The sequence below is a fragment of the Carcharhinus amblyrhynchos genome, chromosome 4 (genome assembly GCF_965287045.1).
Source record: "Carcharhinus amblyrhynchos chromosome 4, sCarAmb.v2.hapA, whole genome shotgun sequence".
Classification (NCBI taxonomy): domain Eukaryota; kingdom Metazoa; phylum Chordata; class Chondrichthyes; order Carcharhiniformes; family Carcharhinidae; genus Carcharhinus; species Carcharhinus amblyrhynchos.
The window spans coordinates 49,722,470-49,745,735 of NC_137327.1; the positions used below are offsets into that span (position 1 = coordinate 49,722,470).

General features: G+C 43.2%; 1 protein-coding gene across 1 annotated transcript in view; it reads right to left on the reverse strand.

Annotated features, from left to right (window-relative positions):
• The window catches only part of snrkb (SNF related kinase b), a 117,960-nt gene extending 103,365 nt beyond the window's left edge, over nt 1-14,595 (reverse strand). The window contains exons 1-2 of the mRNA XM_080187127.1: nt 13,996-14,595; nt 12,924-13,633 (exon numbers count right to left, since the gene is read on the reverse strand). Coding sequence (XP_080043253.1) covers nt 12,924-13,512 — 589 coding nt within the window. The 5' untranslated portion in view covers nt 13,513-13,633; nt 13,996-14,595. The remainder of the gene's footprint in view (nt 1-12,923; nt 13,634-13,995) is intronic.
• Nucleotides 14,596-23,266: the final 8,671 nt, after the last annotated feature.

Genomic DNA, 23,266 nt, shown 5'->3' on the forward strand with positions numbered 1-23,266 from the left:
CCAGGTAATTTTACAAAGACCCCTCTGTCACAATCAGGGAAACATGACCCAATTGGTTAAAAGTACCACAGAGAAGCATGTCAGGGACAGCTGCAGTAAGGCTGGGAGGTACAATAAGGGCCTATGTCACGAGCAGATTGTTCATTATACAAGAAGAAGCTGGCAGTGACACAGATTATAAATAGACAGAGCTTTATTGGACTCCAGAGCTTTGTTATAGAGAATAAACAAGGGATTTTGGCAAAAGTTACCTGTCATATTTGTGAGCTGACATCCAATCACTATGAGCTTCTTGTATTAAACTGTAAGGCACCATTTATCTCTATTTGATGTGACTAAGATGAGATGATATAGGAACACATAGCCACCTGTGGAACTCAAACAGAATCATATCCAATGACAGTATAATATTCATAACAACATATCCACCAGGCAAAGCTTCAACCTACTCTCAGCTCAGCAACAACTAGAAAATTATGGCAGGGCTCAGAATCCCTGGCTTGTGAGGCGGACAACAAGTAGCTAAGCTTATTGTTAACCAACAATACCCACCTCATGGGGAAGCAATAGCCTAGTGTCATTATCGCTAAATCATTAATCTAGAAACTCAGCTACTGTTCTGGGGACCTGGGTTGATTCCCACCATGGCTGATAGTGGAATCTGAATTCAATAAAAGAATCTACTACTGACCAAGAAACCATTGTCAAAAATACCCACCTGGTTCGCTAATGTCCTTTAGGGAAGGAAATCTGCCGCCCTTACCTAGTCTGGCCTACATGTGATTCCTGAGCCACAGCAATGTGGTGAATTCTCAACTGCCCTCTGAACAAGGGCAAATAAATATTGGCCAGCCAGCAATGCCCACGTCCCACAAATGGATAAAAAAACATAGGTGTTCAGGTCTCTGGAGTGGGACTTGAGGTCACAATCTTCCGACTTAAGAGAATGTGCCATGGCTGCTACTAAATCTCATGTGCAATGAAGACCAACTGGGATAAGGTACTACACGTCTACCCTTGGAAATACATCCCACCAGGAATCACCACCTTCAGGAGACTGGGGTGGATGTGGGAGACTTGGAAACTGCAGTTGGTGGGTGGGGATTGCAATGGGAAGGCAGTGAGTCCTCACTAAATTATTCTTCTCCCAGTGGTCAATGCCAATGCACATTTAATGTCAAATCCCTGAACTCGCATGGTGTGACACAATGATCCTATTGTGTTTGGGGTCAGGAATATCATTGTGTGAGTCTTCTGGAGAGAATCCTCTTCAGCCTAAGCTTTGACCTAATTCACCAAGAGAAACACAGTATCACTTATTCTACTCCTATTGTGGCAATTCAAAGTTTGCTCTTGAAAAGAAAAGTTGTACTTAAAATATAAACTCCGACCTGTGTGTGTGAAACTGATTAGCAGAGCGGGCTGCACAGAGAGGAGGGCCTGGATTGCCAAGGTTCAATCCAAAGCAACAACTAAAGACAGCTGCATGCTATCTCATATCCAACTAAATTCACATCAGATACAGCTAAGTCTCTAACTGTCCAGTCCACAACCACTGGAGACTCATTTGAGGGATTTTCAGCGTCTGGGTGACAAGATGCAGTGCCCTAAGTAGCACAGTCCTTTGAACACCTGCTATGCTGTTCTTAACCTGTTCAGCAGGAAGTGTCCGTAATCAGATACACATCCGAGTGGCAGCCTGGTATTGCATATACATGCAGGGGGGGCAGAGAGAGGTCAGGAGGTCAGACATCCGGCACGGTTTAAGGTTATGGGACAACTGCCGCCAGCAGAATAAGTGATCTGAGTCACACTAACAGTTGGAATGTCTGACTGGATCAAAGCAACTATTGCAAGTTTTGTCAAACTGACTCACAGTTGTGAGATAGCTGCAAAATAAAATGGTGGCTTTTGAACAGCTGTTCAGGTCAACAGCACCCCCTGAACCACAACATAAGCTCAAAGATGTCATCAATGGATATCTAAGTCTGCATAGTACCTTGACTTGAAAACAATGCACCGTTCCCTCACTGTTGCTGGGTCAGAATCCTGGAACTCCCTTCCTAACAGCACCGTGGGTGCACCTATACCACATGGATAGCAGCAGTTCAACAGGTGGCTCACCATTACCTTCTCATAGAGGTTTACAGCATGGAAACAGGCCCTTCGGCCCAACTTGTCCATGCCACCCAAGGGTAATTGGGGATGAACAATAAAAATGCTGGCCTAGCCAATGATGCCCACATCCCATGAATGAATAAAACAAACAAAAATCACCACCTGAAACAAACGGCAATAGGGCACGCAGAAAAGTAAGAATTGGGGGTTTGAGATAGTTCCTATCAGAGACTAGTTATCAGCAACTGAACTAGGCCTCAAGTGGAGAAAAGCATCTTTTAGTCTCCTGGGCCACCCAAGTGACCAAGCAGGAGCTTTACACTGTCGCAATGTCAATCTTCTACTTCTTATAATAAAGAAAAACGTCTTCCATGCTTTTTATCATTTGTCAGCTTCTGACAGTTCACATTTCAGCAGAATGAAGTGGGACTTGGAGAATATCTCAAAATGGTCCAACAATCCTAGCTGTAGAACAAGGGACCCCAAATCCACAGAGAGAGATTAAATGGCACAGTGCTGCCAAAATCCCTCGTGCTTTAGGGAAGGAAATCTGCCATGCTTACCCGGTCTGGCCTACATGCGACTCCAGACCCACAGCAATGTGACTGACTCTCAATTGCCCTCCAAGAGCAAGTAGGGATGGCAATGAATGCTGGCCAGCCAGCGACACCCATGTCCCACGAATGAATTTAAAAAAAAATTCAATATTGGGCACTAGGCAATACCCTCAAAATGAAGGGTCCTGGTCCTGATTCAGGTCGAACAGTGGAACAAATACTGTAACAGTTCATTCAAATGCTGAAATTGAAAAGTCAGGATACTAAATGCAGTAGTTAGGGAGCTATACAAGATTCTTCAGGCAACCAGGGTTTGTGTAAATATCATCCAGCCTATAATATTACCTCACACTGAAGCCCCATGCTCAATAAATTTGACACTGGCTTCTCCTCCATTTGATTTTGGAATACCAGATAGAAGCCTGCCTGACTACAATCATTCTGCTATTGGACTGCTTCCAAATGTCAAGGGAAAGCGATTATTGCAGATAAGCCACAACGTCTTTCCAGATGCCGCTTCACCTTTTGCTGATTGTGACAGCAGTCGTGGCCTCAGCTGGGTTTGCCAAAACCATAGCAGGTAAAGCAAAAAAGCAAAGCTCATTGCTCAAACCCGCGATGTTTGCACATTATGCTGCAAATACTGGGCATCGTCGAGCCATGCTGGGCATAGGATCTGTGACCTCTTCCCAGAAGGTTAGTGCAATGATGCTCCCTGCAACCACCCCTCACTAATGAGTAAAGAAAGGGGATGCTGGTGGAGTAAAACAGTGATCTGAAAACTCTTCACTGTTAGGAATTCTTTGCACTTGTTTAGATCTCATGAGTGAGAGCGATATGATCCAGACATAACAAGGTTATTATTCATTACTGACAGTACTTATGTATTGTTTTGATTATTTGCTTGCAAAGCCACATTTCACACATTTGCCCAGCCCTTCCACAGTGCAATTAATGTTATGAAATGCCCAGCATATTATCCATCTCACATTTTGGAAACCCCTCGCCCACATTTGGTCATATTCCTACTCTACTGCACCAAACTCCTGCCTGCAATTGTGAATTGAACATTTCTAGATTTTGTGGGGATTGCTGTAAGTGGGAGGTTGTGTGTGGTGCTTTTGGAAACTCCTTGCCCAAATTTGGTCATATTCCCACTCTAGTGGCACTAAGTAACAAACTCCTTCCTGCTGCCAGATAATTGTTTTGAGTTGAACATTTTTTAGGTTTCATGGGGACTGCTGTTAAGTGGACAGTTGTCTGTGGTGCTCAAGATGTGAAACGCCACAGATATAGATAGTGTCAAATCCTATTTTAATACTTCATTGAGTTCAGAATTCTCTCCTATGCTGACTGAGGAAAAACACGCTCCTTAGGTGCATTGGCCATGCTAAATTCTCCCTCAGTGCACCGGAACAGGCTCCAGCATGTGGCGACTAGGAGATTTTCACAGTGACTTCATTGCAATGTTAATGTAGCCTAGTGACACTAATAAATAAGTTTTAAGGAGCTTTCTCACCCAGGATACTCCAAGGAGCTAAGTTTGAGAGTAAAATGCTGGTTGAAGGTTTGTCTAATCCTGGAGATTAATCAGTCGGGAAAGACAAGTTTCAACAGAGCAGCCCTCTGACTGAACTGGCCAACACTCCTTTTCAATAGAGCTGACCCGAGGAGGCGTAGGAAGAGGGAAGTCAAAAAAATGTATTCATCACAGATATACCTTTTCTTAAAAACAAGTTTGCCAGTCTCTTGCATACAAGCACATAACAACTGCTCAAGCCCTTTGATAGCGCGTACTGATAGATAGCAATCTTGTTGCTCCAAAATGCTGAACATTTTTTAATACAAATTTTAAAACAACGTTAAGTGTTTAAAGGAGCAATAGCCGGAAAACAATCCAGTCATGCCAGCCTGTGGGCTTTATCTCCAAAATATCTCGACAAATTCATCGCTCAGTCTCTGCTACTGGAGATCTGAAATGTCACAAATCATTTATAACTCCATTGGAGTAGCTGATAATTTCTGACAAGCCTAATGATGAATTATTGCACATAATTAGATGCACGCAACAATGAATGTCAACCATCCCAGCAATTGTGACATCTCGGTTTTACTGGTTCACCTAACCGAGTGCACAGCCTCCTCCCCACCTTTACATACCAACAGCAAGGGATCACTTTACGTTCTGTGGAGCACTGTGGTTTTAAACGGGCCAATGCTCTCAGGTAGCAAAACTGTGGAAATGCATCATGAACTAAAGGGGAAATTGTTAAAAATTAAAATGTGGTTAAACATAGATAAGAGAAGAAGCCAGCTGGATAGTGTCTTAGTTCCGCTGGTAGTTAAAAATGACATCTGTTTGAATATTTTTAGCTTTTTCTGCACAAACATTGTATCGTGGGTGGGGGGGGTCAACACAAACTCAACCAAAAGCTGAGCAGAGAAATCACTGCCTCCACATATCTGCAGGTCAATGAATTAAGATGCCCCCAACTGCCAAAACTATAGTCCGTTCCTTAGACAAGCGGAGAGATGCCTCAACCACTGTCCTAAACATTGTAAATGTTTAATAACCCTCTAGCCTCTCTATCAAAGCACTGTTTCATTAGTCAGGGTTCGAAGGACAACTCTCAGTGTCCATCAGCGTACAAGAGCAACAAGGGTCATTCAGCACAGTGGAATCATTGATTCATTTACAGCTCACAGAAACATCACAGTTTCCCTGAACAACGCAGTTGAGCAAAAAAAACTTTTGCCTCACCTCAGACTCATAATCTGACTTCTTGGTAACCCTGTAGCACCAATGAGGCAGTTTCAGTCCCCCACACCAACCATTCTCGTGAACCAGAAGGAATTTCCAATTTAGGGACGATTTGTTCCAAAGTGTGGATTTACATCCAGTGAAGAGTGATATGGAAACTTAGCAAAATGAGGTGCAATGAAATGGTGATTTTAAAAAAAACAGCTGATTATACAGAATACCAATGCCTACAGGCAGGGCGCAATTTTCATATAATTTACCTGAAGGGAAAAAGATATTGAGATTGTCAAATATTTGGGGGGAGGGAGAAGAGTACAAGTCAAAATATTGCAGTAGATTTGCAATCCTTCCCTGGTTCAATTAGGAATTGGCACAAAACGTCCTTTCCCTGAACCATCCTACCTCCCATGGAATCATACGTAGATTGGTCTGCTTCTGCGCTGTTAACCATTCAGCCCATCAATCCCATACTAACTCTACAACAAGTCACTCACTCCCCTTTCCCATCAGCCCTGTAAATGTTTACCCTACAGCTGCTTATCTAATTCCCATTGAAAAGCCAGGATAGGATCTGCCTGCACTGTCCTGTCACAAATGCGGTGATTGCCCCTGGTTTTCCATTATGTGCGGCCTTGCACTTTTGATTTGATTTATTATTGTCACGTGTATTAGCATACAATGAAAAGTATTGTTTCTTGCACACTATACGAAGCATACCATTCATAGAGAAGGAAACAAGAGACTGCGGAACATAGTGTTACCGTCATAGCTAGGTTGCAGAGAAAGATCAACTTAATACAAGGTAGGTCCATTCAAAAGTCTAATGGCAGCAGGGAAGAGGGTACTCTTGAGTCAGTTAGTACGTGACCTCAGACTTTTGTATCTTTTTCCTGATGGAAGAAGGTGGAAGGGAGAATGTCTAGGGTGCATGGGGTCCTTAATTATGCTGGCTGCTTTGCCGAGGCAGCAGGAAGTGTAGACGGAGCCAATGGATGGGAGGCTGGTTTGTGTGATTGATTGGGCTACATTCACGACCTTTTGTAGTTTTTGCGGTCTTGGGCAGAGCACTGAAATACCAAGCTGTGATGCAACCAGAAAGAGTGCTTTCTATGCTGCATCCGTAAAAGTTGGCGAGAGTCGGAGCTGACATGCCAAATTTCCTTAGTCATCATGTCAATTACTGCTCAACTATCAGCTTTTGGCAGCAGAGGCCAATTTGATTGATGTCCCATGTTAACTTTCTAGCAGGTGTCATTGGATAGTGATCGGGGCAGGAGCTCAGACTTATTCAGACCTAGTACAGAGATACTGGGGTCTAATTACATCAGCCCCTTTTGTCATTTTGGCTGATATCAGACTAATGCAGCACAGCACCATTACTTTGGTGCTTCTTCTGTGGCTCAGCACCACAAAGTTATCAACGGTGTTAACAAGCTACACTTACTCAGCAATAACCTGATCCCCTGCTTTCTCAAAATATATGCTGATGCAGTTCAGTCAGAAGACTTAAGCAGAAATTGCTCCAACATGGCAACACTGCCCTTTAAACCAATACCGTACATTAAATGTTTACACACTCAAGTAGACACAGGGGCTGCACATTATCTGTTGCATGTTTTACATGGAATGTATGGTACAGAAACAGACGAGTGGCCAACTGGCTTTTGTCACACGAGCTTCTTCTCACCCTACTTCATCTAATCAGAATATTCTTCTATTTCTTTCTCCTTCACATTGTTTCTTCTTAAATGCATAAATTTTAATTGGCAAATGCGTCCACGCCTCAAACGCTCCTCCAGGGAGCAAGTTCCATATTCTAACCACTGCCTGGTTGCAATAGCAAGGACACTTTAAAGAACTTCATTAGCTGTAAGAGCTCACGGGCATTCTGAAGTTGTGAAAGGCACTATATAAATGCAAGTCTTTCTAAAGAAGCTTACAACACTCTACTCTAGGGTGAGGCAGACAAGAATGTAGTTACTATTGTCAAACAATCACCTCTGAGAATTGCCACTGCTGATGGGCTAATTAAAGTGCATAGCATGGGTGGTATGAGTGACATGCGACCACACTACAGCTATTGTACACACATTCACCACTTAGTCATTTATTTCCTGCTTTCTGTTTTGAAGTGTCACTCACTCTGAAGCTCAGCTGGACGCTACACTATAGTAAGGCAGCTCCGCCTGCCTCTTGGACTATGACAGTAAGTAAAGTTGCCTGTATGTTGTTAAGAGTTAACTGCAACAGGAAAAAAACAAGATAACATTTGATCTTTTTAAGGGTTTCTTTCTTTCTTACCCAGTATTAGCTATCATAGAATCATAGAACCCTACAGTGCAGAAGGAGGCCCTTTGGCCCATCGAGTCTGCACCGACCACCATCCCACCCAGGCTCTACCCCCATATCCCTCCACATTATTACCCATTAATCCCTCTAACCTAAGCATCTTAGGGCACTAAGGGGTAATTTTAGCACAGCCAATCAACCTAACCCACGCATCTTTGGGCTGTGGAGGAAACCGGAGCACCCGTAGGAAACCCACACAGACATGAGGAGAATGTGCAAACTCCACACAGACAGTGACCCGAGCTGGGAATCAAACCCAAATCCCTGGAGCTGTGAAGCAGCAGCGCTAACCACAGTGCTACCGTGCCACCCACTTGTGTGCAAGAGAAAATGAAGACATCCAACTTAGACCCTCACTGAAACAAATACCTGGGAGGCTGTGCAACCACAGTTTTGGTGTATGATTATGTTTCTGACTTGAACTTCCCTCCTAACAGTTGAGGGAAGAGGAAATGGGAAGCAAACTGGTTTCTCCAAAGTGGGCTGGCTGGGATCAGGAAGAGAGCAGGGTCTGGGAGAAAACAAAGCTGACTTTTTTATTTGCTGGCATTTTTCTGTGGGTTGTATGTTTCATGGTCTCCTTTCAAATTCATATCAGAAATCATTTCAACAAAGCTAAAAGTCAAAGCTGACCTCCATATGCCCACAGGCGGCACAGTGGCTGAATGGTTAGCTCTGCAGCCTCACAGCGCCAAGGATCTGGGTTCAATTCTGGTCTTGGGTGACTGTCTGTGTGGGTTTCCTCTAGGTATTCTGGTTTCCTCCCACACTCCAAAGATGTGCAGGTTAGGTGGATTGGCTATGCTAAATTGCCCCTTAGTGGCCCTGGATATGTAGGTTAAATGAATTAGCCATGGTAAATGTGCGTGGTTATAGGGATAGGGCAGGGAAGAGGGATTGGATAAAAAACTGGGTCAGAGAGTCGGTGCGGACTTTGTGGGCTGAATGGTCTCTTCTGCACTGTGGGGATTCTACGATTCATCTAATCAATAGTAAGGAAAGTGAATTAGAGGAACTACAACATCGCACCTCATAGTGCTTCAAGACAAACCAAAAGCAAAGCTAGAAGATGAGAAACGTCAAAGCAAAGTGTAAAGAAACCAGATCGTATCCAAACTGGTTGACTAGGAAAAAGGCAATTCTTTTGCAAAAGAACTGATTTATAATTGAGCTGCCTTTGTTATATGGAACCGAGAACTGCATCTGATGATCGATAAGTTGGCTGTGCAAAGAAGAACAGAGCTGAGAAGCATTTCAGCATTAGCACAGAAAGATGGAGGTCACATTGAAGTAGCTTCAGGAAGTAATTGGATGGTTATCATTACTATGCATCCAGCACAAAGCAGGACAGAGACTTTCAGCTACTGCAAGTCAGGCTTTGCCACAATCTGGCTCCAGGCCAGCTTGCTCATTACATAACTGCCCGTTGTTTCCAGTAAGAAATGAGTCTACTGAATTTGGGCAGATCTGCTTCCATGCAAATGCAGCACAGCTTGTAAAACAATGTCGCTGTGTTTCTGATCGCAACACCAATAACCAGCATTTAAATAACTCCTTTAATATGGTAAAATGTCACAAGCTGCTTGACAGAAGCATAATCAGACAAAAATAGAATCTGATACCAATTCATAAAAGGAGGCATTAGGACTGGAGACCAAAAGCTTTGTCAAAGAGGTAGGTATCACAGAATTTCTTAAAGCAGGAGGGAGCGCTGGATAGGTTTGTGGAGAGGGCGTTACAACTTCGGACCTACACAGCTTAAGATCCAACTATCAACAGTGGAACAAAAGTAGTTGCAATGCACAAAAGAATTGGAAGGTTGTAAGAAGTTACAGAGAGCGAGAGAGGCACAGCCATGGACCAATTTGAACACAAGACTGAGAATTTCAAATTTGAGAGCCAATGCATGTCAGTGAGCACAGGAAGGATGGGTGAGTGAGTGGTACTCAGTGCAGGTTAGGATGTGGGTAGTGAAGTTTTGGATGAGCTCAAGGTTATGTTTATACATCCATAAACTGGAATTCTAAACTAAAAGGAGAGGAGAAAACCCATGCCAAATATATAGGCTGTACAGCTACAGCAGGAGGCGTAGTGAAATTCAACAGCTATGATTTGAGCTCACCAAGTCCTCAGTTCAACAACGGAGCATTTACTTAATTTGTCTCCATGAGACAGTGGGACAGTGTCAGCATATTGTTCTATTATGGGCCTGTGTTAAACTCCCCTTCCCTATGCTAAACCAACTCTGTTCAGTTAATGATAAATGCCTAAGGAACTATAACAACTCACAAACATTTCAACATAATTGATTTTGACTGCATGCAGAAAATGAATGGACCTTAAAGTCTAATTGCATGTTCACTTAAAAGGCTTGTAAAATCTAGCACATATTTAAGAAGACAAAAACAAAATACTGGAGATGCTGGAAACCTGAAATAAAGCCAAAGGAATCCTTAAAAGCCTGGGAGGCCCTTATGGACAGAGAGGCAGTGCTAATATTTCAGGTTGAAGACTAATGTTGCACCAAAAGGTTATTGAACCTCAAAGGTTAACTCCACGGATGCTGTCTAAACTGCTGAGTATTTCAATCATTTTCTGCTTGAGCAATTAAAACTTTATAATTTCTGTGTGTAAAGAGCAATTTCCATTAAGTATATTTTTATGTAAATAAGCTCACAAAGATTTTACTGTAATGTTATTAAGTTCAATGACTTTACTGTAATGTTATTAAATTCATAAATATTTAATGTAATGTTAACAAGTTCACAATTATTAATAAGTTCACAATGGTTTTATGTTATTAATAAGTTCACATTGATTTTAATGTAATGTTAATAAATTCACAACGATTTTATTGTAATGTTATTAATAAAGTTCACAATATTTTACTGCAATATTATTAATAAAATCCACAATGATTTTACTGCAATGTTATTAATAAGTTCACAATTATTTTATGTAATTTTATCAATACTGGTTCAAGCAAACTTGGACATCAAAACAGATTGTCCCTCTTCCTGGTAACTACTGCAATTCATGTCCAGAATCTGGGGGCAGGAACAAAATCTCCCTGGCTGACATCCTGCTGCTATTTAATATCCTTCCAGCTTATCAGAAATATAACCTTGTATTTACTCACATGCATGCCCATGTTTTAAGATGTTTGAATATAACAATCTGACAAACCTACAGAAAATCCTTATTAAGAACGATGCTCTTTTAGAGAAATGACTCAGCCACTCAGGGTCATTTAAACAGTTGGAGCCTGGCACATGGAATCATGGGATGGAGCTCATGCTGTGTTCCCAAGCAGGATGCCAAGAGCAAAGGCTGACAAGGCAGTTCGTCCATCTTGTTATGAATTTTGGCTTTTTGGTAGATTTTGTGTTCAAACTATGGAATGTTCAGGCTACGTGAGGTGTCTACTTTCCTAGTTCTGGCACTGCAGAGAACAAGAATTCAGTATTCCCAGTGGCAGATCTAGGATGGTGAAGTAAAGCTCCCTCCTCTACTTTTCTTCTCTCCTCCCCACCTTGTGTCTTAATCTCAACCTCAGATAGGCACACTTAACTTACCCCCGAATGTGATTGTTTCACACCATGGTCTTTCTGCATGCACATAGCCCATCAGTGTCAAGGCAGAGGTCATTTTGTTTGCACTTTATGAATGCACTGCATGAAAGCATATGTAATGCTGCTCAGTGTGAAAAGAAACCTGCAATCTCCAGCTGCAGACTGTCACTCCATATTATTTGTTTTGGACATTACGCTAAAGAAGAAATTTATCTTGCCGTTTATCAATTGTGCTATGATATTAAAGAAATGCATAATAATACAGCACCTTCCAAATCTAAGTGGGAAAAATCAGGTGATTATCCCTTACATATAGCACAGAAGTATACCTTTATCAATCTCTTTGAATAAGTTATCATAATCAGTGTCCTTGCATCAGTAGCCTATGTATTGCTACAGCTGGTCAATCCATTTACAATATTTTAAGTCTGGAGAGAGCAGAGAGTGGGACTAATTGGATCACCCTCTCTGGCACAGGAATGATGGGCCAAGTGACCTCCTTAAGCACTATGTGATTCTGTGCTGAGTCTCAGTAAAGGTCTGCAAATGAGCACCAGCACAACTCCTGACGGTCATCATTGAAAAGGTTTACTTATACATGAGAGGCAAGAGGAATCATCCAGGATTCTCTTCACTTATCCCTTAAAGTGCTGCTTGTGTACAAATCATGACTGGGTTACACTCATTGTCCATTTGTCAAAGGGCTCATCGTCCTTGGTGCAAATCTGTCAAAATAGCCACTGGCACTTTTTAAAAGAGCTTTGTGAAAAGTGGGCTATCTGGTGAAGGGTGAAGACGATAGAAATACTGATATTACTTTCGTGTCAATTATGTGTGTAAAATGGAGCAAAAAGCTTCATGAAGCACTCCCCCAAGAGAGTGTCCCTTTAAATGTGATGGACTGCAGCTTGGAGGTTTGCTGATCAAACACTGGATCAGGGGACAGGAACCCTATCCCCCCAATCTTCACTCCAATACTAACCAGCCCACCTTGTACCCACAAGCCCCCCCCATCTTCACTCCAATGCTAACCAGGCCACATTGAACGAATGCCCAGCAATTCAGAATTTTCATCCAACTTCCCATTTTACTACAAAGGATTGGCTCTTGATTGGCTGACGAAGATTGGCAGCAGGCTTCCCATTCATATTTCTACATTCCTGTGTGTGTGTCATTAAAGGAATGCTCACTGAACAAATCTGGGCTCTGCATTCTCCAGCTAGTGTCCTGCTTTAAGAGGTCCTATCACCCAGTGACTGCGGTGTACACAGCTTGTACACTGATGGTTAACTGGTTTTGGCAAGCTACTGTACCCTTTCCTGGGGGGGGGGGAATTTAAAAACATTTCCGGAATAAAATGCGGATTTCCAGGCTAAAGGGTGCATTTTGACATGGGGGCCAGTGACATTGCCAGGTGTGTTTGTGTCTGTGTGTGCATGTAGGACGGGAGGGGAGTGGTCTGCATGTACGGGGCGGGGGGGGGGGGGGGTGTATGTGTATGTTGCGGGGGGTGTGCGCGCACAGGGATATGTGTATGTGTGTGTGTGTAGGTGCGAGTGTACTCACCCACTGCAGGGGCATCATATTCATCTCCCAGTAAGATCTCCGGGGCGGAGTAAGCCAGCGAGCCACAGCTTGTGGTCAGCATCTTGCCGGGCTGGAAGCGGTTACTAAAGCCGAAGTCGGTCAGTTTGACTACCCCTTGCTCCTTGAAGAAGACCACGTTCTCCGGCTTCAGGTCCCGATGCACCACATGCAACTTGTGGCAGTAGGAGATGGCGTGCACGATCTGGGCAAAGTAGGTCTTGGCTTGGTCCTCGGAGAGACCCCTCTCGTGGTTCATGATGTAGTCGAACATGTCGCCGCCGTCCCCCAGCTCCAGGATCAGGTAGAGCTTGGTCTGGGTGTCGATCACCTCGTACAGCCTGACCACATTGGGGTGCTGCACCAGCTTCATGCAGCGCACCTCCTGCAGGAGGTGCCCGGTGGCGGACTTGTCCAGCTTGGTTTTGTCGATCACTTTGACGGCCACTTTCTCCCCGGTGAAGACGTGTCGGGCTAACTTCACCACGGCGTAGTGCCCCTTCCCCAGAGTCTTGTCCAGGTCGTACAGCCCGGCGATCTTGCCGTCGCAGCAGGATCTCTGCCCTGCCATGTTTCTCGATGCTGCTCCTTATTCCGCACAAGCCTTCCTGATCATCCGTGAAGATGGAGGGAAATAGGCAGGAGTGTGTGTGAGAGAGAGAGGCTGGAGACTCACTCCACTTCCCCAGGACCTAGAGAGAATGCAGCAAATGTCAAGATGTTTGTGCGGAGCCCTGTGACATGTTTAAAGCCCTCCTCTGCTGCACAACTCTCTGCCTTATCTCTACAATCTGTTTATACTCTTTCAGTTCAATGATTTAAATCCGCAAGCGGCTCCCTCAATAACCCACCCCTTTCTGCATTGAAGAGGCAACTAACTTTTCACAAAACATCTACTCAAAGCATTCCGGAAACCTGACCGGGGGGGTGGGGGTGGTGATATTTCCACACGGGGGTGGGCAGTTTCTGCTTCTTCATGCTGCTCTGCAACTTCATACAAACAAACTCCGGGCTGCCTGTGTGGAAGCAGCAACGACATGAGGACTCAACTCACCTGCAGTGCGGTGCTCAGCGCTGCTCCTTCCGCTCTCGGCAGCTCACCCTCTCTCTCCGCTTTTACATTCAGACCCAGGAGCTCCCGATAGTTGCGAAGGAGTCAACTTGGTACTCGCTTCAACCCGTACTCCTTCCAGACATGGCTGTGATTTGCTGAAACTATAGCGACCCTCTGGTTTGAGACCCCTCTCTCTCTCTGTAGAGCTGTCTATTTTGCTCTCCCTCTCCCTGTAGAGCTGTCTCTCTTTCTGCAGATCTCTCTCTCCCTATAGAGCTGGTCTGTTTTACTCTGCAAAGCTCTCTGTGTAAAGCTGTCTCTCCCTGTTTTGCTGTCTCTCTGTGTAGAGCTCTGTTTTGCTGTCTCTCTCTATAGCCCTGTGCCTGTGTCGTTCTCTCTCTCTGTAGCTGTGTCTCTGAGTAGATTCTCTTTCGCTGCTTTGCGGAAATCCGAGCCCCACATCTGCGTCTCCCTATTGACGTCAATGGTGCTGACCACTAGCGTTGGAGCAGTTCAGAGAGAGCTCCAAGCTCTCCCTCTCTGCATTCTCACAGCCTCGCCGAGACCACAGTACTGCCTGGCAGAGGGAAGCTAACACACTCTCCCCACACAGGTACATGATGTAAGGTGACACTTACACACACGCAGCGGCACATCCAGGCTGCTGCGTTACACACACACATTGTACTGGGAGGTGACAGACTGCAAACCCAAACAGCTGACTGTTATGTACATCTCAAACTCTGCTACCCCGAGCCAATCCCGAAGAAAGAACAGGGGTGTCGGATTAATTGGATAGCTCCTTCTAAAAGCTAGCAGACGATGGGCTCAATGGCCTCATTCTGTGCTGTATCAGTTTATGATTCTGAGTCCCACTCGCCCACCGTCACTGTATGCTCAGGATCGCTCTGACGAAGGGTCATCCAGACTCAAAACATTGGTTCTATTCTCTCTCCATAGATGCTGTCAGACCTGCTGAGATTTTCCAGCATTTTCTGTTTTTGTTTCAGATTCCAGCATCCACAGTAATTTGCTACATCCCGTTTAAAATCCCTTTCCAACAATCACTTCCTCCAACTAGGTAAGCTTTTCCAGTTTCCTTTACTTCATCATCCCTGGATGCTTGGGCCTTACACTCTGAAATTCCTCACGTTAGTTACTCTGGCACTTTCTTTTCCTTACTGAAGGTGACGTGTGTGTGTGTGTGTGTGTGTGTGTGTGTCTAGGTTCAGCTCTTGTCCATTCTACTCCAGCTCTTAGAGCCGGTATGTGGGCTGGTATGGCTATCCTCAAGGAGGGAAGGATGGATTGTCGGAGGCTTGGCTTTTTAACTTACTTTTTAATAGAACCTGTACAGTGCAGAAAGAGACCCATTGAGTCTGTACTGACCCTCCGACAGATTATTTTCCCCAAGACCTTTCCCCATGACCCCATGCATTTACCCTGCTAATCCCCCTAATCTACACATTTTGGGACACTAAAGTGCAATTTAGAATGGCCAATCTACCTAACCAACAAATCTTTGGGCTGTAGGAGGAAGGAAGCCCACACAGACAGGGGGAGAAGGTGCAACTTCATACAATCACCTAAGGCCGGAGTTAAATCTAGATCCCTGGTGTTGTGAACTGGCAGTGCCAACCACTGTGCCATCGTGCTCCATCCTTAGCTGCCTAGATTCTTCACTGGTGGAAGGTCCTCAAGATCCTCACTTAAGAGCTGCCTTAAAATCTTGTGATTGAGAAATTGGCCACCTTTTGCCACTTATCTTTCCACGTGTTTCCATGGGTAACACAGCTTCTGAATCAGAAGGCAGTGGTTTCAAAACCCACTCCAAACACTGGCAACAAAAGACAAAGCTCAGACATCAGCACACTCCTGTGGGAATGCTGCACTGACAGACATGTTGCCTTTGTGTTGAGATGTTAAGCCAAGGTTCTGTTGGTGGATGAAAAGGATCCCATGACACTATTTCCAAGGGGAGTTATCCCAGTGTGATATTTATCCCTCAATCAATATTGCAAAATCATTATGGGGGTAGGATTGTGGTCAGTGCAAACTTGATGGGCCAAATGGCCCCTCTATACTGTAGGATTTCAGTGATTATCTAGTTGATATCCACTTGATGTTTGTGTGAAAATTCCAGCTTCTGCCATTACAACAATTACATTTCAGCCTCCAATATAGCTCATTAACTGCAAAGCATCTTGGAAGAGTCGGTGGATCAAAAAGATGCTATATAAATGCAAACCTTTCTTTTTAACTGCCTTGCTTTTTTTGTCTATGGGCTACTTGTTCATGTAAAATGCATTAAGTCACTGATGTAAGTCATTGATTATTCTCAATATGCATAGGAAGGTGTTAACATGTTATTTTATTGGCAATGGTGCAAATTGAAGAATAAAACCAAAGAAATGGGTTTTCTGCCTTCCACTCTTCTCCTGTACATCATTCTTCCACTCATTGCCAGTTTAAAACAATGGGATTCACGCACCCATAGAAAGTTATTCCATTGGAGACTGCAGTGAATGTCCACTACATAACAACATTATTTATTTTCGTATTTGTCACCAACCACCCCAAAATGAACATGGATCTCTGTTCCTGCACAGCTGCCCATACATGGCAAAGGCATGTTTATTCCACATGGGTTAAAAGCCCAGAATTCAAACAGAAAGGGGAATGAATCAATGGTCAACATATCTTGATACAACCACTGAGAGGATGCTTCAGAAAAAGAGATAATTAAGCCAAATTTATTTATTAGTGTCACAAATAGGCTTACATTTAACACTGCAATGAAGTTACTGTGAAAATCCCCCAATGGCCAGACTCCGGCACCTGTTCGGGTACACTGAGGGAGAATTTAGCACGGCCAATGCACCAAACTAGCACGTCTTCCGGACTCCCGATAGAGAGGGGAGATGCCTCTTACTCCAAAATACAAACTATAAATTGCAAAATATGACATTTTGTGACAATGACTGTTTAACTTCATTTATTAAATGCTATGGTCCTCCACAGCACAACATTCCTTATGTACGAGTGAAAAATAAAAGCAGAATGGAAGGATCCTCCTGGGGACTTGGAATAATTTATTATTTTTGATTTGTGAAGGTTAGACCCAATCGGAATGACATTTAATTCAACACATAAACAGACGAGGTTCTGCTTGATTTGTAATCAGCTGATAGACGTGTTTTTGTTTACCCTCGCATGTTTAGTAAACCATCTGACAGGCTGGGTGAGCGCCTGGGATGTGTGTGTGTGTGTGTGTGCAAAATACATTTTGTACAGGAACGCGAGGGCCTCCTGTTACACTTGTAACTGTTATCGCCAAAATGAACAATGGGTCGGACAAGGTAAAGCAGTTCAGAGGATCACCAGTGAGTGGGCTCCCCTTTCTGTTATACATCAAGGTGTGTTTGGCTGGCATACCCAATTCATTCTTTGCCATTAAGACACATTGTTCTGCACGCTAATCTTGCGCTGCTGACCGTCGACGTTTCTTTGATGGACGTTTCCAATGTTATCGCCAAACAAGCTGGGACATGCTTCCCGGGAAATGAAATACCGCAGAAATTCACAAAGGTGACCGCGGGCAGCTCAGCACAATATTGGCCAAACGCACCCTCTGAGTAGAGTGATCACTTACCCAGGAACATAGATTTACTGTAAATGGCAGGAGATTGATGGGGAATTTGAGGAAACGCTTTTTCACTCACAGGGTGGTAATCTGGAAGTCACTGCCTGAAAGAGTGGCAGAGGCAGCAACCCTCCCAACAGTTAGAAACCATAGAAATGATACAGCTTGGAAGGGAGCCATTCGGCCCATCTTGTCCATGCTGAACCAAAGACATCCAGATGTCTTTCTAATCCTATCTTCCTGCACTGGGCCCATAGCCCTGCAACTGGCAGCACTTAAGGCACAGATCCAGGTACTTTTTCGATAAATTTAGGGTTTCTGCCTCCTTCACCAATTTAAGCAGTAAATTCCAGACATCCAGACCCCTTTGTGTAAAAGGGTTCTTCCCCATGTCCCCTCTAATCCTTCTGACATTTAGCTTGAATCTATGATCCCTAGTTTTTGAACTCTCTGCCCAAGGGAAACAGTTCCTCCTGGTTACTCTCTCCTTACCCTTCACAATATTGTGTACCTCAAATCATGTCACCCCTCAGTGCGCTCTGTTCCAAGAAAGTTAGGAAGCATTTAAATGAGCACTTGAAACACCACAGTGTACAAAACCATGGACCAAGTGCTGGAAAATAGGATTAGAATTGATAGGTGCTTGATGGCTGGCACAGACATGATGGGTTGAAGGGCCCCTTTCTGTGCTGTAAATCTCTATGACTATATCCTCACTTGAAATAAGATGGTATATGAACAAGGAGCAGGAATAGGCTATTTGGTCCCTTGAGCCTGTTCCACCATTCAATAAGATCATGACTGTCCTGATAGTAACCTCAAATCTATGTCCCATCTAATCTTGATAACCTATTACCCCTTCCTCACCAAGACTCTCTGCACTTTGCTTTAAAAGTATTGGAAGACTCTGCCACCTTTTTGGAAGAGAGTTCCATTGACTCTCAACCTTCATAGAAAAAACATCTCGCCATATCTCCATTTGAAGTGGGTGACCCCTTATTTTTAAGCAGTGACCTGTGGTTCTAAACTCTCTCACTGGAGGAACCACATGCTCTCCACATCCCCCCTGCCAAGGCCCTTCTTATGTTTCAATCAAATCACTCATTACCCTTCTAACCGCAAGCTCTTAAGAAAGCGGCAAGTATTATTTCAATCCACTTAGTGTTCCTTCTACATATTACCAAGATCCACATTTCAAAATCTTTCCACTAATAGAGCTCTCTTGTTTATGTGCAGTCAAAATGTACAGGATTCATCTGTTAAATATATCATTTCGAATTGGGTTGCAGGTTGAACCACAAATTACCTGTCCAGTGAGATTAATTTAAATTTTTCAAAGGACAGTTTTTAAACCATGAGATGAGACATTTTGTCTTTGGTGAGACCAGCTACCAGAAGCATCTGCAGCATTTTCTCTTGGCTCATCTTAAACCAGTCTCTGTTTGTGAGCTAGTAACCATTGCACTTCCCCACATCGTTCCCATATTTACACCTGTCTGCCATCTCCAATCTTCCTGTTATAATGTCCTGTATCTCCCACATTTCTCTCCACTCTAATGTCATGATAGCTCTTCCCACATTCTCTGAAATGGTTTTTTGACACCTCATAGAATCAATCACAGAATCCCTACAGTGCAGAAGGCAGCCATTCAGCTCATTGAGTCTGCACCAACTCTCTGAAAGAGCATCGCACCCAGGCCCACATACCTCCAAGCCCCTCCCCAAAACTGTGTGTTTACCCCACTACTTCCTCAACCTACACATTTTGGTACACTAAGGGGCAATTTAGCACAGCCAATCCACCTAACCTGCACACCTTTGGATTATGGGAGGAAACCGGAGCATCCAGAGGAAACCCACACAGACGTTTAGGTGGATTGGCTATTGCTAAAAAATTGTCACTTAGTGTCAGGGGAATTAACTGCGGGTTACAGGGATATGGTCTGGGTAGGATTGTTGTCAGTGTAGGCTTGATGGGCCAAATGGCTTCTTTCTATACTGTTGAGATTCAATGAGTCTATGACTTTAATCAACCAATTGAACCTGGACCCCTGGCGTTGTGAGGCAGCAATGCCAACCACTGTGCCACTGTTCTGCCACTTTTCAAATCTCTCTTATTTGTCTGCACTCTGATGTATCTTTGTCCCAATGTCACTTTTTCTCTTTCTTTTAAAGTGTTAGATTGACTCAGTTGATAACGTGTGTCAGATGATTGTGATACTATGCTCCACGCCCAAGATTTGAGCATATAATCTTGATTGGTATTTTAATGTAGTACTGAGGGAGTGCCACAGTGTTAGAGATACTGGCTTTTCATGGATCCATTAAACTAAGGCTCTACTTGTCAATTTTGGTGGAAGAGCAGAAAGTTGTTCTGGTACCTTGGCCAACACCATAACTAACAGCTTGTCTGGTCTGTTCACAGATCGGCCGAATACTGAATAACATATATTGACTATGAAGGATGCAACATTGATACAAATTCTGAGTTTTTTTTAAAATCAGAAAATAGGCGTGCAGTTATAACAAAAATAAGTCAAAGAGCGAAAACGTGAGTGGAAAGAAGGAAAGAGAAATAAGTCAGAAATGAAAACTTGCTTCCCACTAAAGAACAGTTTATTTCATTACAGAAAGCAAAACCAAAAGAGCAAATAATTGGGGATTTAAGTTTACAAACTGATCTTTTTGTTAATCAACTGCTTGACAATCCTGTGATTCCTTTTGCTCTAATCTCTCCTCTGCTGTAATATAATTTACCATTTATTACAAATCATTTAATTCAAAGATACAGTAACATTTCTATATTGCTACGTCTACAAAAGAGAATCAACCCTTTTCATTTGAAGTGGTGACTCAATTTGAAAGTGAACATTCTTAGATAAAGTTTGAATCCAGACAGTCTGGTCCCCGAGTTGGCCAATTAGATGAGATATATGAACATCAAAAGTCTACATTTCTTAAAGAAAAGTCATATTTACATGCACTACATGACTCGTGATTTGAAGAAGGAACCAACTTGCAGATAAGATGTTAAACTCTCAGGTTGATTGAAAAGATCACATAGCACTACATTAAAGAGCAAGAATACTTCCCAGTATTCTGACCAACATTTATTATCGTAGCTCTAGTTTAAGGATTTTGCAAGTATGACATAAAGGTGCTAAATATCAACTATCAACTGGAGGTCACTAGCTGGCAAAGTAGGAATTGGCAACACGTCCTGTGGGCTGGTGTGCGGTACCATAATGACCAGTGGCTACAGCAGTTGGGCAACAGGTGCCAACATCAAAAACAACAACCCACAATGTCAGTTTGCAGCTTCATGTATGGCATGTGTGGCAGATCCAGCCTCTTAAAGATGAACTTTCATGGCCATCAGCAAAGGTGTACCAAACAAAGACACTCCAATTAACTGATTTGTTTGCTGTGTGCCTATTATCTCTGGATGGAAAGGTGCCAACATTTATTCCCTCAACCAACATTGCATCTGCTTTTTGCGTCGTTGCTGTCAATTGAGCTTGATGTGTGTAAGTTTGCTGCCATATATTCCTACATTACAATAGTAACTATAATTCAAAAGTACTCCATTCACCATAAAGTATGTTAGGTTATCCTGTGGATGTAAAAGGTGTTAAATCAATGCAGGGTTTTCCTTTAACATGGACAATGTGCCCCATACTGAAAAACTTCATTTATTCTTCTGACAGTTACCACTTTTTACATCTCGTTTTCTCTCTGTTCTGCTGAAAATAGAGACTCATGCCCTAGTACCCTTCATAAGTTCCCACAAACTTCCAGTACCTCACCCATATTGTCAATCTTAGGAACATTGGAATAGAATTCAGCCGGTTTCTCATGCCTATATCGCTATTCAATAGTTTCTGGTTGACTGCACCCCAACTCTATTTTCCTGGTTGACACTCTTCCTTAACAACTCAGTTTTGAAAACCCCAATCTCCCCAGCATCTACAAGCTGTTGGCAAACAGTTTCAGATTTCCTGTCCCTTTGCATGAAAAGGTGCTTCCTATTTTCCCTCTTATAGGCCCTTGCTCTGATTTTGAGATGATGTCCATTTATGTTAATTGTACATTAATTGTGTTTAATTGTATGCAAATGGTAGACAGTAACTAGACATTCACTTGAATCTGAAAATAGGGACTGACTAAATCTGTACTTACTGGGTTAGGAGGCAATTCTTGTCATGTAAAACTCTGCAAATAATTTGAAAATGTATAAAGATTGACTCCAATTTTATCCTTCACCAACTGACTTTCTGGAATACAACATCTAATTCTAGGCTCCATCATCACTGGAAATAGTTTATCTTTATTCCTATCAAATTCTTTTAACATTTTAAATACCTCTATCAATTCGCCCCTCAATCTTCTACACTCGAAGGAATCTTCATCTGTGATCTTAGACATTGGGTAGTGACAGACCAATGAACCAAAGAAATGTCACAGCTGAACATTGTCCTGGCTGCCTCAGATATCCATAAACACATACACACTGCCTGAAAATAGTTGCTGGGTCCATATAAGAAGCAACAGCTCTAGCTGATCATTCCTCTCCCTAATTGAGGACACTAATACCAATTGTAGTGCGCCAGTTGTCCCATGGCTGAGATCAGCTTACATGACAGAAATCAAGTAGCGAACTTCAGTCCAGCATCTTGCTGTGCCTTTTCCCACTGAACTATGCAGGGGGCAGCACTGAGGCACAGTGGTAAACACTGCTGCCTCAGCAGCAGGAACCCAGGTTCAATTCTAATCTCAGGTCACTATCTGTGTGGAGGTTGCACCTTTCCCTTATATCTGCATGGGTTTCCTCCGGGTGCTCCGGTTTCCTCCCACAATCTAAAGATGTGCAGGTTAGGTGGATTGGCCATGCTAAATTGCCCCGTAGTATCCAAAGATGTGTAAGTTAGATGGATTAGCCATAGTAAATGCATGGGTTTACAGGCGGGGCGTTGGCCCTGGGTGAGAAGCTCTTTCAGAGAGTCGCTGCAGACTCAGTGGGCCAAATGGTCCCCTTCTGCACTATAGAGATTAAATGGATGCAATGTATTTGTTTTTCTTTCTAATTAATATTCACATTAATGTTTTAATGGCAGAGATGATATTACAATATCATCTGGAGTGTAATAGGGCACATTTAGTGGCAGTGACCCTTTAATCTTTGTTTAAATTGTTCTATCATTTTAAAATCTGTTTCGTATTGTACAATGGCAGATTTCCCCTCCGTCCACACCTTTAACTGCATTGCAGCAATCGACACATACCAAATGCTGTGACCACTGGGAGGGGTGTTTTTGAATGAGTCAATTAAACTGGCTGAGGTTATGACACACCTTGATGCAATTGGCCATACACCCATACATATATCTGGAGGCATTCACCTACAGGAAAATGTCTGAAGAATCTTGTTGCAGCAAAGTGGTGAGTTCCTCCCATAATCATCCCTGAGCCATGTTGCTGCTAAAGGGAGTGTACACCAGGGAATCCACAACAGTACCGTCAGCACTTAACATTTTCAAATACTTCAGTGTGTTCAGTTGGTCCTCGTGTCCCAGGAACATTCCTCAGAGGTTTAGCGATTCGGCTGAAGTTCAGTAAAAACTCAGATCA